At 44.4% G+C, this 16,892-nt stretch overlaps 1 protein-coding gene across 6 annotated transcripts in view; it reads right to left on the reverse strand.

Annotated features, from left to right (window-relative positions):
• The window catches only part of EMB2757 (Transducin/WD40 repeat-like superfamily protein), a 121,403-nt gene that overhangs the window by 5,162 nt on the left and 99,349 nt on the right, over nucleotides 1–16,892 (reverse strand). For all 6 annotated transcript variants that reach the window (XM_086772149.1, XM_086772146.1, XM_086772148.1 and 3 more), the window contains 2 exons: nucleotides 8,530–8,636; nucleotides 8,259–8,322 (listed from right to left, as the gene is read on the reverse strand). In XM_086772149.1, the coding sequence (XP_086628275.1) occupies nucleotides 8,259–8,322; nucleotides 8,530–8,636 (171 nt within the window). The remainder of the gene's footprint in view (nucleotides 1–8,258; nucleotides 8,323–8,529; nucleotides 8,637–16,892) is intronic.

The following is a 16,892-nucleotide window of genomic DNA, read 5'->3' on the forward strand; positions in this document are numbered from 1 at the left end:
GTGTCTGACATGATCCTCAAGAGTACGACTATAAATCAAAATATCATCCAGGAACACCACCACAAATTTTCCCAAATGTTCACGAAAAAGATCGTTCATCATTTGCTGGAAAGTGGCTGGAGCATTGGTTAACCCAAAAGGTAATACGAGAAACTCGTAATGGCCATACCTAGTCCGAAAGGCGGTTCTTTCGACATGCCTTTCATGAATACGTATCTGGTGATAGCCAAATACGTAAATCTATCTTCGTGAAATATTTCGCTCCTGCTAACCGGTCAATTAGGTCATCTGATCTAGGGAGAGGATAACGGTTCTTAATTGTCAGCTTGTTCAATCTTTTGTAATCTATACACATTCTCCAAGTATTGTCCTTCTTTCTCCTAAGCAACACAGGTGCACCCCAAGATGATTTACTTGGACGGATCTGGCCCATCCTCAAATAATCTTCGAGTTGTTTAGCCAACTCATCTTCCTCAGCTTGGCTCATCCTATAAGGTGGAATACTCACAGGATGAGCACCAGGGATCAAGTCAATACGATGATCTACTGCCCGTTCAGGTGGTAAACCCGATGGCAATTCCTTAGGAAATATATCTTGAAACGAATCAAGTATCTTCTGTAATTCTTTGCTATCAAACACACTTAATTCATTCACATCCATGGAAGGGATGAGAAAAGAAGAAAGTGGAATCAATACACAATGGAAAGCGGTGTACAAAGAAGAATTCATTATATTTCCAAAATCAATTGTATTTACAAGAGGTCCCTGAGAGGGATGAATACAATCACCTAAAATACTATACTTGGTGTCCCTATGCTGAAAAGAAAAAATATGACTAGACCAATCTATCTGGACGTCAAGAGTCTTAAACCACTCAATCCCTAATAACAAGTCTACATTTTCCAGATGCATGACATAGCATTCCAGAGTATCTTTGTAGTCCTGAATCTGGATTGGAAGCATCTCGACCTTGCGATCCCAAACTTGTCTTCCCGCAGGTAGACGTACCTCATATGTATGGTCGCTGAGTGTCGTATCAAGACTCAATTTCTGCACAAGTTTGTAGTTAACAAAGTTATGCGAACTACCAGGGTCTAACAGAATGTGAATTTTATGGCCATTCACTTCTCCATAAACTCGGAGAAGATCATGCATGCCAAATACCTTAGAATTGAACAGACAATTAGAACAAGTACTAGGGCGAGAAAGTACAGTAATTGACGTACCTGTCAAAGACAACTGGTTAGCTGCCTTTGGCTTGGGTCCTGCGTTTGACTTGGTACCCTTTTGCGCTGGGCACTCATTACGCATATGTCCTTTTTCTTCGCAGATAAAACAACGTCCTTCCTTCTTGAGCTTCAAAGCCTTAAGGAGTCGTTTCTTCTTCGCTGGTGTCGAACTGGAATTCTTCGAAGGTTGGTCCGAAGACTTGCCTTCATTCGTGTTAGCCATAGGTGCGGAGAACTTTCTTTTATGCTTGTTCCCCTGCTCGGTAACGGGTTTTGACTTGGAAGAGACCATCGTATCATCATAGATACGAGCTGAATGAATGGCCTCGTCCAATGTTTTGCATTTGTTATTTTTAACCTGTAATCGGTACGAGTCGGGTAAACCAGCTACGAAAAACCCCAAAAGAGTAGTGGGATCCATCTTTGTAGCTTTCATCTGCAAGTCACGGAACTTCTGGAGGTAGACCTCATAAGTGAGGTGCTGCGAGGTCATGGTCAAAGCTGAAAACCGGGCAACAACATCATAGTCATCCTCTTTCTTGAGGAATTCTTTCTTGAAAATGTCTTCGAATTGTGCCCAAGTCGTTGGCTTTGGGTTCAGTTCCTTCCACCAAAGCAAAGCTTTGCCGGACAGGAAACCTGCTGCTAACTGTATCTTCTTTCCATCATCATATGGATGAAACTGAAAGTGAACTTGCCACTTATGTAGCCAAGTGTCCACGATCTCCTTGGTTCTCTGCTTTTGCTCGCCCCCGAACGGTTCCGGAGTAATATTGGGGCCTAAAGCAGAAGCCAAGGTATCCATTCCCGAGAAAGTAGAGAGGGTAGTGGTCAAGAGAGCGATGGAGTTCTGCAAAGCTTGCATTTGAGCTGCGATTTGTGCCTGATGTTCCGTCGAAGAAGCTTCGAGAGCTACTTTGAACTCTTGGAAATCTGATTTTGACACAAACTCGTCAAAAAGATCGGCACCAGTGCCTTCCGTAGCCGGCAAGCCTTCGCGTTCCACGAGGGGCTCCAACTCTGATTCTTGGGTCGACATCGTGAAGAGGGTACGCGGAGAGAAAATTCGATCTTTGCACAATGAAAGTGCGAACGAACTCGAGAGCTTGAGAGCTTGAAAACTGGAGAACTTGAGAACTCGAGAGATGTGTGGCAAGAAGCCCATGTGAGGGGGTTTATAAAGGTTTCCCAAAAGCCAAAAAAAAAAAATCTCGAAAAGCTATGCTTAGCTTTTACTTTAGCTTTTGTGTTTTTTTTTCTTTTTTTTTTCTTGAATAAATAAATATATATATATATATATATTTTTAATATATATATATATATATATGGATATATATATTCGCTTTTCTTAAAAAAAATAAACATCTTGAAACCTTTGAGAGGGGGGGTTCTTTTAAAAGTTAAAAATTTTAACCTCCCCTAAAAAAAAACAAAAACAAAAACGAAAGCATAAAAAACGTTGCTTTCCTTACGTGTGTTTTTTTTTTCTTTCGCTTCCCTCCTGGCGCCTGGATTAGCTGCCGGTTGCCAACGTGGACTGCTGACGTCAATATCCCGGCTGCTTTCTTGCCGTCACCTGCACGACTGCCGTCGGAAGCTGAAATCGGCGCCTGCGACGACAGCCTATGCAAGGGCTATATGGCCACGTAGGCCTGGGCGCTGCCTGGCTGGGGCGCCTGCGTAGGCTTGGGCGCTGCCCGCTTGGCCTAGGCGCCGCCTGGGCTGGCTGCCTTAGCCTGGCCATATGCCTAGCGTAGGCCTGGGTTGGCTGCGCAGAGCTGCCTTGGCCGCCTGGCTGCGCAGGCCTAAGGTGCCTGCAGCCGCCTATAGCCAACGCCAGAGACACCTGTCCAGCCTGCGAGCGTGCAAATCCGCTAACATGCCACCTTCTCAAACGCTGCTCTCCTTCGCTCACGTGCTCAAAAAAGCAACGAAAATTATCATGCTTTTTTTTTTTCTGTTTTCTCTCACGACTGTACATGCGACTGCACAACCAAAACTTCTCTTCTTTGCAAAAGCAATCAACCCTTACTCAACCTACAATCTCCCATCAACATGGGTGTCTTTGATGAAGAAAAACACATACAAAATCTGAAAACTGCAGTATGCACAGAAAAAACAGCAAGCTTTTTTAACACATACCGTTCTTCGACCTCTTCTTCTCTACCTACCGACTTGCTCGTTCACGAGGTATGCTCTGATACCACTGTCAAATCCCCACGGATCTTCCCTCGTGATCGATCTTGGTTCGAAACTCGAATCCTGCAAACAAACGAACAACAAACAAGCATGGGGGTGGAGGCCTGACTCACCTCCCAACCATGACAGCCGTGGGCAAGCCCACAGTCTTGGCTGTCCCCACCGAGCCACGAGCTGAGCTAACTAGGTTGACGTACCGACCAATCTCCTCCACGCGACGTCCCATACCGCCGCGAAGCTGCCCTCGCGGGCCTCGAGATTGCTGCCGGCCTCGGCTGCATAAAGTAGGTGCACGTCTGCACTAGATCCAGGCTCCAAGACCATAGAGCTCTCACAAACTCGCGAGACTCTCTATATCCAATAACTAACCTTGGCCACCCTTTTATAGGCTCTTGGCCGGTCATCGGGCGTCCACACTTGGCCGCCCGCCCGTCCATACTTGGGTGCCCGCCCGTTAGTATTTCCCTAACTCAGCTCGTCAATCAGCCTGCCTAGTTCCAAGCTTCCCCAAGCCTCGAAACTAGTCTTGCATGCGTATAGCACACGGTAGATACGCACTGTGCACATGACACCTCGCTCCCCTCAGGGGGGCGGCACCTGACACTGCTTGATGAGCCGGCCCTCGAAGCCCGGCCCCAGCACACGCCCCTCCCCCCCCTTCCCTTCTTCTGGAGCAGATCCAGCCTCGCCCCCCTCAGGGGGCGGCACCTGACACCGCAAGACAGGCTCCCTGCCGCTCCCAGGCCTGCCTCCACATACGACACTGACGGGAGATCTTCCTCGCAGACCCAACAGCCAGCCCCATGCTGCAGATCCCTCCAGAGCTTCTCCGACTCAAATCTTCTCAGCCCTGTCACTGGGTTCACACAAGCTGGGGGCCTCCCAGACTCATAGGACACCCGGTGGACTTTGACGCCTTCTGCCATCTTCAAGTGGAGGTGAGAGACTTCTCAGAGGGTTGTGCATCCCTCAAGGTCTCCATAGTCTTGCACCACTCCCACCCCACCCCTGCCGATGTTGGAGAAGTGGTTTTCTCCTTCCCCTTGAGCGTGGTCATGGTTCCAGAGACAGTCTGGGACAAAGAGGCTGTGACCAAGACCCTGCAAGACCAGACAGTGTATCACTCTCAGATGGTGGGAGACATTCTGGTCACACGCTATCGGCACATCCTGGGAGACTGCTAGGATGGAGCTTCTTTGCCTCATCCCTGGGCGTCAGGGGCTGCACTTCTTCATTTTCTTTCACCTCAACTTCACAATGGAACATGGGGTTTAGCAACACGTCCACAAAGAGATCCTGCCACAGCAGGCCAGGTAGCAGGCTTGGGAGGAATGGGTGCATCTCTCCACCTGCATTCGAGCCCAATTGGAGAGACTTCCCCGACTGCCACTACTCCCCCTTGAAACCCACCCCACACGGGTTAGACCAGCAGATCCAGTGAGATGCCCAGTGTCTACATCCCAAGGCCTTAGCAGATGCTGTGGGCCCAGTGAGGCGTCTCTTCCTTATACTCCGGCGCCCCCAGTCACGTTTTCATACAGGGAGGGAGAGGCATCTCTTCCTTATACTTCAGCACCCACAGTCAGGTTTTCATACAGGGAGGGAGAGGTGATCGCTTTGCTGTCTCTCCCTCTGTGCGGCAGGGATACCTGCTAGTGTCCTTCCTCTTTCTTTTCGTCGTGGAGGCGATGCACTGATATGTCCAGGCTCAGGATGTACTCTAGGGTCTCCGGCTCCCCATTCGCACTCTCACAGAGCTCTTTGATTTCAAGTTTGCCTGGCCCCAGGAGCGCAGATCAACTGGCAAAAGTTGTACATGGTGGCCAAAAAAACCTGGTTAGCCACCACCATGCGGCCCGTGAGTGATAACTGCGCGGTGCTCCAATACATACGATTCCTCCGAATGCTCAGGAGGAAGAGGGGCAATCTGTTGCTCGGCTGAGATATAAATGCCGACCTGGCATCCGAGGTAGCACACCTCGGGAATCCATTCCTCATCATCTCCCAAGTCTCTCCATACCACTTTTGCGTAAAAGCCCTATGATTTGACCTCTCAAAGTCCTCTGCAGCCGCTCGAAAAATAGAGCTCAAACAACATCGAGGGTGCATCCGCGAGTCTTCGGGCTACTCATTCGTGGTATCGGCATTGACATTCGGCATCCGGACACCTCTCATCACTGACTTCTTTGTCAGCAAGCCTCTATTCACATAACTTTTCTATCCCTAAACTATGTCATTTCAGTACATTTGTAGATCTTTGTCATCACTGGGTCACTTGGTATCTCCAAGGTTGCCTTTCAGTGGGCTTTGGGTGTCTGCAATGCATTGTGCAATGACATTTGCTTGCGTCTGCAGTGTATATGCATTGAGCTATGGCTAGTAGTGATTCAATTGGTCAGGAGCAGAGGAAAAGTTGGATGGCTCCAACTACCCTCTCTGGTCTTACATGATGCATAGTGGGTTGGTTGCCAAAGGCTTATGGGATGTAGTCAGTGGTGGCTGTGAAACAAGTCCTATTACACCAAAGGAGCAGCCAGTTCCTAGTGGTGAACAAGGAGCCAACAGAGAGGAGACCACAAGTAGTGAAAACACAAGTCTAAGTGGTTCTACCAGTACACGTGGCTTGTCACCTACAGGTTGTTCAAGGAGTACGACATGTACTGGCGGTGCTGATGTTGGTCATGCTCCTACTCCGGAGCAAGCAAGAGGGGATGCCTGAGACGCACAGGCACATGCTCTTATTGCTCTATAAGTAAAGAAGAGCATTATATCTCACATACCCTCATGCGTCTTTGCTAAGTTGGCTTGGGATGCACTTGGCCAAGTGCGCAATGAAGCTCACGTGGCCTATTTGAAACAACAGCTTGACTTGTTGAGTATGGATGAGAGTGACTCAATGGATGAGTATTTGACAAAGGTGAAAGACCTTCGAGAGAAACTTGCCAACATTGATGAGATCATTCCGGACAGCTCTCTAGTCACTACTATTCTCAATGCATTACCTGACACGCATCAGGGTTTTGCCACTACACTCAAGTTATTGATTAAGGGCAATCCCAACTCATCATTCTCGTTTGATGAGTTGATCTCTTTACTCTCGCAAGAAGAGCAATCTAGGGTGAACAAGTCTGGCATAAAGCCTGGGGATTAAGCCTTTGTTGCCCAAGGAAAGGGTAAAGGCAAATCATTTGTTACCAATGGCGAGAAGCCTAAGGTGGTTCAGCTGCCTCTTCTGGTAAAGACGTTGACAAGGGTGACACTGATAATCCCAAGAAGAAGGGCAAATGTAACAACTATCGGAAGTCAAGCAACTACATTAATGAATGCATGAAGAGGCTTGCAAAAGAGAGAGAGAGAGAGAAAAGACACGGCCGATGCATCATCACCTAGTGCTGAAAGGAAGCAATCTGCTAACTATGCTAAGGATGAATGAGTATTCCAGGTTAGTGTAGTTATGATCCTTCTCTTTATGATGCATGCATACATCACTGGTATTTCGACAGTGGTGCAAGCACATTATGTCACACTGCTACTTGTTTACTTCATTGGGAGATGCACCCAAGGGATGTGTTGTTACATGTGTAAACAACTCCTCTTATCTAGTCAAAGAAGTTGGGAAGATTGTGCTCACTGCTGCCAATGGTGGGACAATCACGTTCTCCAATGCATTGTATTGTTTATGGGAATTTTTTAGTAATCTTACACTGCACAACACAAACTCCTAACACCCCCCCCCCCGCCCCCCCTCTCTCTCTCTTTCACGTACACAATCCCTTGCTCTAGAAGAGAGTGCATCAAACGAAGTAGAATCGAGAGCACCATATCAAGAGGAATCACTGCACGCTTAATAGTCCCGGGGAACTTCACAGGAGCCAAGCAACCCTAATGACTAAGTATTGTACGAAATGTTTTCAAATCCTTTCATGAAGCTATGAAATGTTCTTGAATCGTATTGCAAAGAAGGAGGTGGAGTCACTAGGAGGATTAACGCCCATTTGCAATGACAATGGCAGAAACTTACAAAGAAGGTGGAGTCACTGGGAGGATTAACACCTATTTGCACTGACAATGGCAGCAACTTACAGGCCAAAGGGCGGATGCTTCAATCAACTTGCATTGACATCAACTTTTGGAGTGGTGAACAGATAATTATGGGAGCTCTTAGCCCAATCATCTAGGTTTTTTCCCTTTATGTTTTATGCTTCACCAACATCGAGGGATACACCATGGGGCATCCCTGTTTCCTAGGTACAGCTTGTGAAGGTTTGCACTCTTTTCTATGGGAGCATTTAATCTTAGGGCATCACTGTTTCCTAGGTTAGGCTTGTGAAGGCTTGCACTCCTTTCTATGGGATCATTAATCTTAATCTTTGTTGCATCCAACTCTTGAGTCTTGCATGTCCAATGAAGATCATGAAGACTATATCTTATGAGTCCTTTTTTAAGGAATTAGTGTGGAGATCCCAGTCACTGATCATGGCTCAAACCAATATCTTGCTTGGACACAAGGATATTCTAAAGAGAAGTTTTTAGGATCTTGTTTCAATTATGTATCAACTCCTCAATTGATTCAAATGTTCTCGTCAGGTACAAATAAAAGTGTAAGCATCCCAAGGTTACATTTTTATTAGTCTATTTCCTGCTCTTTATCGAAACTGTTTTCTTCAGTCCAACATATCAAAACATTTTAAAGCTAACTTTACCATTGATCCACCACCGGGCTTGCTAGCATATATCATCATAGAACACATGTGCATGTAAGTAAGCAAGAAAACAGGCATACACTTTATTCCCAAAGTTTCTTTTTCTATATATAGATAGATCATTACCAAATCTGCATGGTACTTCAACGTTGCTAAGGCACGACTTCGTTGGTAATCATATATGCGCACTCTGATTGAAAACAAGTCAACAATTAGACTCCATCGATATAAGATCTAAAGCATATTCACAATGTCTGCCATTTCACCAACCCTTCACTGCGAAAGTGAACCATGCCCAAAACAATTTCTAAACAAATTTTGTGTATATCTTTTAGTCAAAATGCAACTCCAAACAAAAGGTGGATAGATTACATACAAGCCTAACATCCATACTTACCGGCGATCCCAACCAGCAGTGGCAACAATTTTGTTATCTCTCCTCATAGAGATGTCCGCAATGCCTGGATGCCCATGCACTATTTCTTTCCGCAAGCTGCATACATTCTGTCAAACAACAAGTACAAAAAAATAGGTTAAGTGGCAAACACACTCTCATTGACTGTGTAAAAGGCTGGACAAATTCAACTCTATTTTAATTAAAAAAAAATCTGTCTTGTACAACAAACACGAGACAGATGAACAAACCAGCTTTAGAAATGCACAAAATTGTAATCCCAAGTTACATCAACACTACAATCAAAGATGGGAGAATATGCAATGCACACACACGCACCCACACATATATATACATTTTATATATATCTATGTGTGTGTGTGTGTGTGTGTGAGAGTTTTATTTGAATTTCTTCACTAAAAGCAACCTTGGACTTTGATAATGGCACATTTGATTGCAACAATGAAAAGAAAATCTTTTACGGATTGGAAAGTTTCCCACCAAGATGTCATATTTGGAAGATTTGAAGGCCGGATTGTGAGCTGCCCTTATTCCACCAAACTTATACATGACTGGCAAATGCTTCTTTGTCATCTTTCTTGGTCGGGCAAACCTCCAGATAGAGGCAACTTTTTACGAAAAGAAAGTATTCATCGGAGTAGGGATTTTCAGCACTCATTGGCTGACCTACAACCCAGAAAAGCATACTTCCTCTCCAACTTGGTGTACGCCTAGTTGATGATGATGTTGATGATCAAGGCAATATATTCTCCTTTCCACAGGCTGTCTGGGTATGCATCACATGGTAAGAAGTAATTTCTATATTGCAAGATTTTCAGCCGGTGCCTCCACTTGAGGACGAGGAAAGATTAAGAAACTAGAAATTTGATAGGCAACTCCCAGGTTATTCTCCTTTCTCTTTCCATCACCTCACGACAGCTACATCTTATAAAAGATTTCTCCCCCCACCTTGAATCAAACACATGCAAATCACTTGTGGCATGTAAACATACCTCTTCGCTAGTGGAAGGCCTCTTTGACTACAATTTGGAAGAGCAAACTGCCTCTCAAACGACGACTTTTCTTGTGGAGATGCATTGTGGGTGTGTTCCTGGTTCACACCTTCTTAGCTAAGAGAAACATTGCACCTGCCTCTTGCAAAAGGTGTTCTCATCGCCAAGAGACAGTTATTCATTTGTTATAGGCATGCCCCTCTTCTCGTGTTCTCCTCTCGTGTTCTCCTGGACAGACTGTCATAGTTTTCCTTTCCTAGACTAGATACTAGGCTTTGTGGACGATCTACCATGCACGAAATTAGCCAATTTTCTACCATGTGAGAAAATCGTATGTTTTCCTTTCTTTAGGAAGACTCTTTACCTTTCACTCTACGATACTTATGACCTCGGAGATCGTTCCTCTCCGCAGTTGGAAGTGTTTTTCCATTGTTTCTTATGTCTGAGTGGTAGCTATCCCACTGTGGAGCAGCTATGAATGTAATATACAATCCTTAATGAAGCAGTGGTTTCACAAAAAAAAATAATTGTGTATTACACACATACACATACACGTGCACGCGCGCGCGCGCACACACACACACACACATATATATACCTAGATGAATCCACGAACAATCCTAAATTCACCTTTTAGGAACGTGCATGTTATATACTCATGGTAGTCAACCCACAAGACTCTATAACTATCAACTCCATTATGCATAGTATGGACTAGATACTACGACATCCCCACTAACGTCATCAGTGCCCAATAGTGGGTGTAGAACTCTGTATCAAGATATGCTCTCACACACGCACTCCACACACACACACACACACACACACACACACAAAAGCATATATTCACACAAAGCCCTTCATACTGAGTTTCTATCAAACCTTTGGAGATGTAGGGCAGACTCAGCCATAATGAGCCTAGCACTAAGGGAAGTAACAAATAGAAAGAATTAGTACAGCAAATAAGTAGTTGATAGGGCAAATGCACCGCTAAAGATAGAAAGAATAAGCACAATATCAACTGGCCACAACTCGGACGAAAATTTCACAATGTGAAACCTGCATGTCCGCTAATACGGCTGAATTATATATCTAGATGAATCTAGGAACATGCCCAAATTCACCTTTTAGGAACGTGCATGTTATATACTCATGGTAGTCAACCCACAAGACTCTCTAACTATCAACTCCATTATGCATAGTATGGACTAGATACTACGACATCCCCACTAACGTCATCAGTGCCCAATAGTGGGTGTGGAACTCTGTATCAAGATATGCTCTCACACACGCACTCCGCACACACACACACACACACACGCACACACACACACATAAAAGCATATATTCACACAAAGCCCTTCGTACTGAGTTTCTATCAAACCTTTGGAGATGTAGGGCAGACTCAGCCATAATGAGCCTAGCTAGCACTAAGGGAAGTAACAAATAGAAAGAATTAGTACAGCAAATAAGTAGTTGATAGGGCAAATGCACCGCTAAAGATAGAAAGAATAAGCACAATATCAACTGGCCACAACTCGGACGAAAACTTCACAATGTGAAACTTGCATGTCCGCTAATACGGCTGAATTATATATCTAGATGAATCTAGGAACATGCCCAAATTCACCTTTTAGGAACGTGCATGTTATATACTCATGGTAGTCAACCCACAAGACTATATAACTCCATTATGCATAGTATGGACTAGATACTACGACATCCCCACCACTAACGTCATCAGTGTCCAATAGTGGGTGTAGAACTTTGTATCAAGATACGCTCTCACACACGCAGTCCACACACACACACACACACACACACACATAAGAGCATATATTCACACAAAGCCCTTCGTACCGAGTTTCTGTCAAACCTCCGAAGATGCAGGGCAGACTCAGCCATAATGAAGCCTAGCACTAAGGGAAGTAGCAAATAGAAAGAATTAGTATAGCAAATAAGTAGTTGATAGGGCAAATGCACCGCTAAAGAAAGAAAGAATAAGCACAATATCAACTGGCCACAACTCGGATGAAAACTTCACAATGTGAAATCTGCATGTCCGCTAATACGGCTGAATTATATATCTAGATGAATCTAGGAACATGCCCAAATTCATCTTTTAGGAACGTGCATGTTATATACTCATGGTAGTCAACCCACAAGACTACATAACTATCAACTCCATTATGCATAGTATGGACTAGATACTACGACATCCCCACTAACGTCATCAGTGCCCAATAGTGGGTGTAGAACTCTGTATCAAGATATGCTCTCTCACACACACACACACACACATAAGAGCATATATTCACACAAAGCCCTTCGTACCGAGTTTTTGTCAAACCTCTGGAGATGCAGGGTAGACTCAACCATAATGAAGCCTAGCACTAAGGGAAGTAGCAAATAGAAAGAATTAGTATAGCAAATAAGTAGTTGATATGACAAATGCACCGCTAAAGATAGAAAGAATAAGCACAATAGTATATATGTATGTATGTATGCGCGCACGAGTGTGTGTGTGTGTGTGTGTGTGTGTGTGTGTGTGTGTGTGTGTGTGTGTGTGTAACTCTTTCATTGTATGGCTTGGCAGCGGGATTGCATGTCAATTTTGACAAATCTAAATTACTTTCCCTGAAACAATGTGACTGGCATTCTATTCTTTGGCCGGATCAGGTGGTGCATTCCAAAGATGTAGTCAGGCATTTGGGATATCCCATAGGATGGCATATCACCAAGAAGCAGCAGCTAAAATGGATCTTCCAAAGACTTCAACATAAACTGGAATACTGGAGGATTTCTACTTGGCCTCTTCATGTCAGGCTCAGAATAGTACAATCCACTGTAATGTCATATGTCCAGTTCTATTTGCCTTTGCTGCATTGGTCCTCCAGGGATATTTCAGCCTTTATGTCTCAAGCTATGGAATTGTTATGGAGGACAAAAACTGCAGTGAAAGCATTGAGACTGATGAAGATGGAAATGGTGTGCTCTCCTAGGATGCATGGTGGACTTAATGTCCTCAATATAAGATATCATGTACTTGCAAGGAAGGCAACTATGCTGCATACTTTTTTCCACCAAACAGCCATGGACTTGTATGCTAGCATCCATGTGTGTCAACATGAGGACTTGTGCTTATGGTCATTGGATTACTGATCATTGGGAGGAGGTAGTCATTGGGAGATTTGTAGGGAAGATACCTGGCTATCCTTTCTCTACTGCTCTGATACTTGACTGGAAACAAGTACTTTCTAAGGTCAAATGGGCTCCTGATAATTGCTCGGGGACAAACTCAATAAGGAAAGAAAGTATTCATTGGAGTGCCATCTTTGACATTCCACTTGCTTTACAGGAACCTGTTCGGGCATACAATCTCATGAAATTGGGAATTAGATACATACATGATGTGGTAGATGATCAGGGCTATGTCTTATCTTTTCCTCAGGCCACTGCTTCCTATGCATTGGGAATGCATCATAGGTCTATATGGAAGAAAATTGCAGATTTATTACATCCTTTTCTACCTGTTCCTCCTGTGGCTGACACAGACAAGCTTACGGATTGGCAATTGCAACCCTCTGCTACATGCACTCATCCTGTTCCTCTTCCCGCCTTAACCTCCATCAAAGCTTACAGGCTTCTTCAGCCTGCTCCATGGATTCAGCAACATGCTAATTCTCTGTGGCATATAAGGAAGCCCCTCTCATGGTGGCGGAAGAATCTCAGGATGTTATGGAAGTGTAAAATGCCATTGAAACAGACTTTTTCTTTGGAGATGTATGACAGGCACATTGTCAGTGGGGGTCACACTTGCTAAACGTCACATTGCACCATCCACATGTTTAAGATGTCACGCTCCTGCAGAGACTGTTCTTCATTTGCTTTGGCACTGCCCGTGTTCTAGGATCCTCCTCAGGAGAATTTCAGATTATCTTCGGCTCCGTTTCCCGAGTCACAGATTTGGGAAACATTTCTGGCTCTTTGGCAGATTTATGAGGTCTTTGTCTCAATACTCACTATTTCTCTCTTGGGTGAGATATTGGGCTCTTTGGACAATCTGGAGTGAGTATAATTTGGCATACTTGGGTGATGTTGCAGATCACAGGTGGTCGCATGTCACAAGACGCATGTCACAGGTGGTCGCATGTCACAAGACGCATGCGCACAGCAGGTCACAGGCCAGCAAATACAAACTCAAGCTGCCTTATGTGGTCTTGCCAATACTCGCAAAATGCAATCATAGTGTTCTTTCCAGGTAGGATGTTCATGACAAGTGATGTTTCACAATGGCTTCAGTCTTTACTAGGTGGCACTTACGTGGAGGGAGTGTATTACACAGACAAAGGATTTTATGAAGTGCTGCTCACTGAAAATCAGTATAAGCTGTAGATGTTGGAAAAATCACCTTTGTACTTTGGAAATCAAATGGAGCGTATCTTACCATGGATGCTCACTAAAGATTATCAAGGACTCATCAAACATAGATGCCCACTATGGGTGGAAGTAGTCAACTTCCCCAATTACATGCAAGGGGATTCGCCTGGGCTTGCTGCTTCTCTTGATACAATCATATGCCCACCTTCTTCCTTCGCGTAATAGGAACGGTTTTTGTATACTTTGGGACACGACTCAACCCACGTCCTCGTCCATTGTAGTGGGATAGACGAGGTTCATATGGGTGAAGCTTACTATGAGTTGAAATGGGATGTATGTGTTGGTGCATGTTACACGTGTGGTAAATTTTGGTCATATGGCCACTCAATGTCCCACAGTGTTGCATCCTCCACCGCCTGTTGCAGTCCGACATTCAACATCAAACATCAATGTGAAAGTGTATGCAACTCCTGTCGTCGTCGCAAGAGGGCAAACCGATAAGGCAAAAAAAGCAGCCTCATCTGTTGCAAATGCAAATGTACCGTATTCACAAGCTATGCAAAAAGGCAAAGAAAAGGGAAAAGAAAAGTCGGCAAATGATGGTTGGCAAACACCTAAAAGACCAGTGTTGCACCGCAAGCAGCCATTGCCAGCAAGAAACTGGGCCTTGGATGCTTCCTCCTCGCACACGGCTACGTTAAATTTGCAATATAATATTGTCGGAAAGAAGTGGGAACAAATGGTGGAGCTACATAGAGCACACACTCTTATGGAAGTGCAAGAGATGGAATTGCTAATGCAGGCACATGAAGATGAAATGCAAGAAAATATGTTACATAATGATAATAGGGAACACATGCAAATGGCAGACACCTGAGCAAGCCGTGTCATCTATTTTCATGTACATATATATATATATTTTTTAGTGAAGATGTATTTTTATTAATAATAAGAAAAGAGTACATATAAACTGTGGGATAGTCTTCTCAAACAATCAAGAGAAGAACTACCCACAGAAACCGCTCAATCCAAAATCCTCTTAGTGAGTAGTTTCATTGCAACTGACTCCAGTTTGTTTATACTCACCAGACTAGCAATGTTAGTCTTTGTTAATGATGGCATGCAAAGTATAGATCCTAAGAAAGTTCATGTACATATTTTTCATGGTAGTCCCTCTTAAATGCTTTACGTACAATGTCAATGGCCTCTGTGATGTAAATAAATGGAGGCATTTCTGGTGTTATGTAAATATGACGAAACTAGATATAGACATGATCAAAATGAGTTCGTAGGGCAAGTAGGTCACTTTGCTGGTTATGGCATCTTCTATGCAAGCCTGGGTGCCTATTCAGGAGTTGCCTTGTTGGTCAGACATGAGTACAACCGGATTTAGCGCATAATGAACCGGATGGTCACTGGTTGGTGGTTCAATGTTTGATAAATGCTGAGATGTATGAGATTGCAACTCTTTATACGCCAATTGCTTTGGACAAGAGAGCAACATTATGGGCGGAGATTTGTGACTACTCCTGGCTGCATAATGCTTTCTTGTCACGACGTGAACCATTTTCGAAGCAGTTCACGGCGTGAAACACTTTTTGAAGCAGTTCACGGCATGTGACTTTTTGAAGCTGTTCACGGCGTGAAACACTTTTTGTTTCACGACGTGAACCATGTTTTTTCTGTAGTTTCATGACGTGAACCATTTTTCACGACGTGAACTAAATCCTGCTATTTCACGACATGAAATATTCTCTACTAATTCACGCCTTCTGAATAGAGCGATAGAACCAGGAATTGAATCAATTTGGGTTGGATACTATCTTATCAAATCCTACATACATGCACTTAAAGCAAGAAATGCACTTATTGGAACGATTAAAGTGGCTTTCCAACTTTCAGTTAAGACATACCTAGCAGACCAATCAAACGCAAGCTTTAATTGGTCTTTGCTTCTAACCAAGCTATCGTTGCTTTTGATCCCGTTTGGTTGACTTGATTGTCTCAAACTCTCTAGCATCTTGTCGAGTCATGTGGATTTCGTTTTCAACCTGAAGAAGGTACATTTCCATGCATGTTTGTGCCGCTCTTGGTTGGAATATTCTTCTTGCACATCTCATGGTGTGTGGAAGCAAATCTTTCAATGCCATTCTTCACAATGACAAGCTTATGGTGGTAACTATTCCCTACGGTGTTTTATGATTAAAAACATATTGATTGGTAAAGGCCTTGGGAATCTTGTCATTGGGGAGATGATGCAAGGCTTGCTAATGCTCCTACGCTCCACACACCTACTAGATGTGCAACTCCGCAAATTCATGTATCCATTGAAGATCAGAAAGGTGGCATGTTCCACAGCCTCTTCCAGAAATCTTAAAAAAAACTGAGAAAGGCCTTGGGACTGCCAATGCCCCACTGTTGCTGGAGTGACATCAATCTCAGGCATCTAAATCATACAGCTTAGCTCTACTATGCAAGCAAAGAAGGGGGTGCCGGGAGCCTCCTCTCTAGCAAAGGGATCGTGCCATGTCCATTCTCTAGGGTCCCCCAGGAAGGTCCATGACTAGGCGGCCCTCCCATAACCATAAACGCCAAAAGACCTCTCTCACCACCTTGGTTGGTGCAGGGTTGATGTACCAACCATGTTCATGGAAACCAATCATCCGCACTCTTTGCAGAGTGCATCCATCACTGAAGGGGTTCTTCTTTGACATGCAAGAGCTCGAGAAGATCCAACAAGATGTGATGTACCACATGGTCGCTAAAAGCACCTGATTTGTCACCACCATCCTCCCAGCCAAGGATAGCCGAGCTGTACTCCAATACAAAAGCTTCTTCTGAATGCTCAGAAGAAGTAGCGATCTGCTGCTCGGGTGACAAATCTAGTCCAATCTGGCATCCCAAATACCGCACTGCTGTGCCAGGAGGAATCCATCTAAAACCTGGGTCTGGGCTCCATGCCGGAGTGGGAGC

Source organism: Cibotium barometz, chromosome 32, assembly GCF_041138505.1.
Source record: "Cibotium barometz isolate CiBa-2024 chromosome 32, ASM4113850v1, whole genome shotgun sequence".
NCBI classification, from domain to species: Eukaryota; Viridiplantae; Streptophyta; class Polypodiopsida; order Cyatheales; family Cibotiaceae; genus Cibotium; species Cibotium barometz.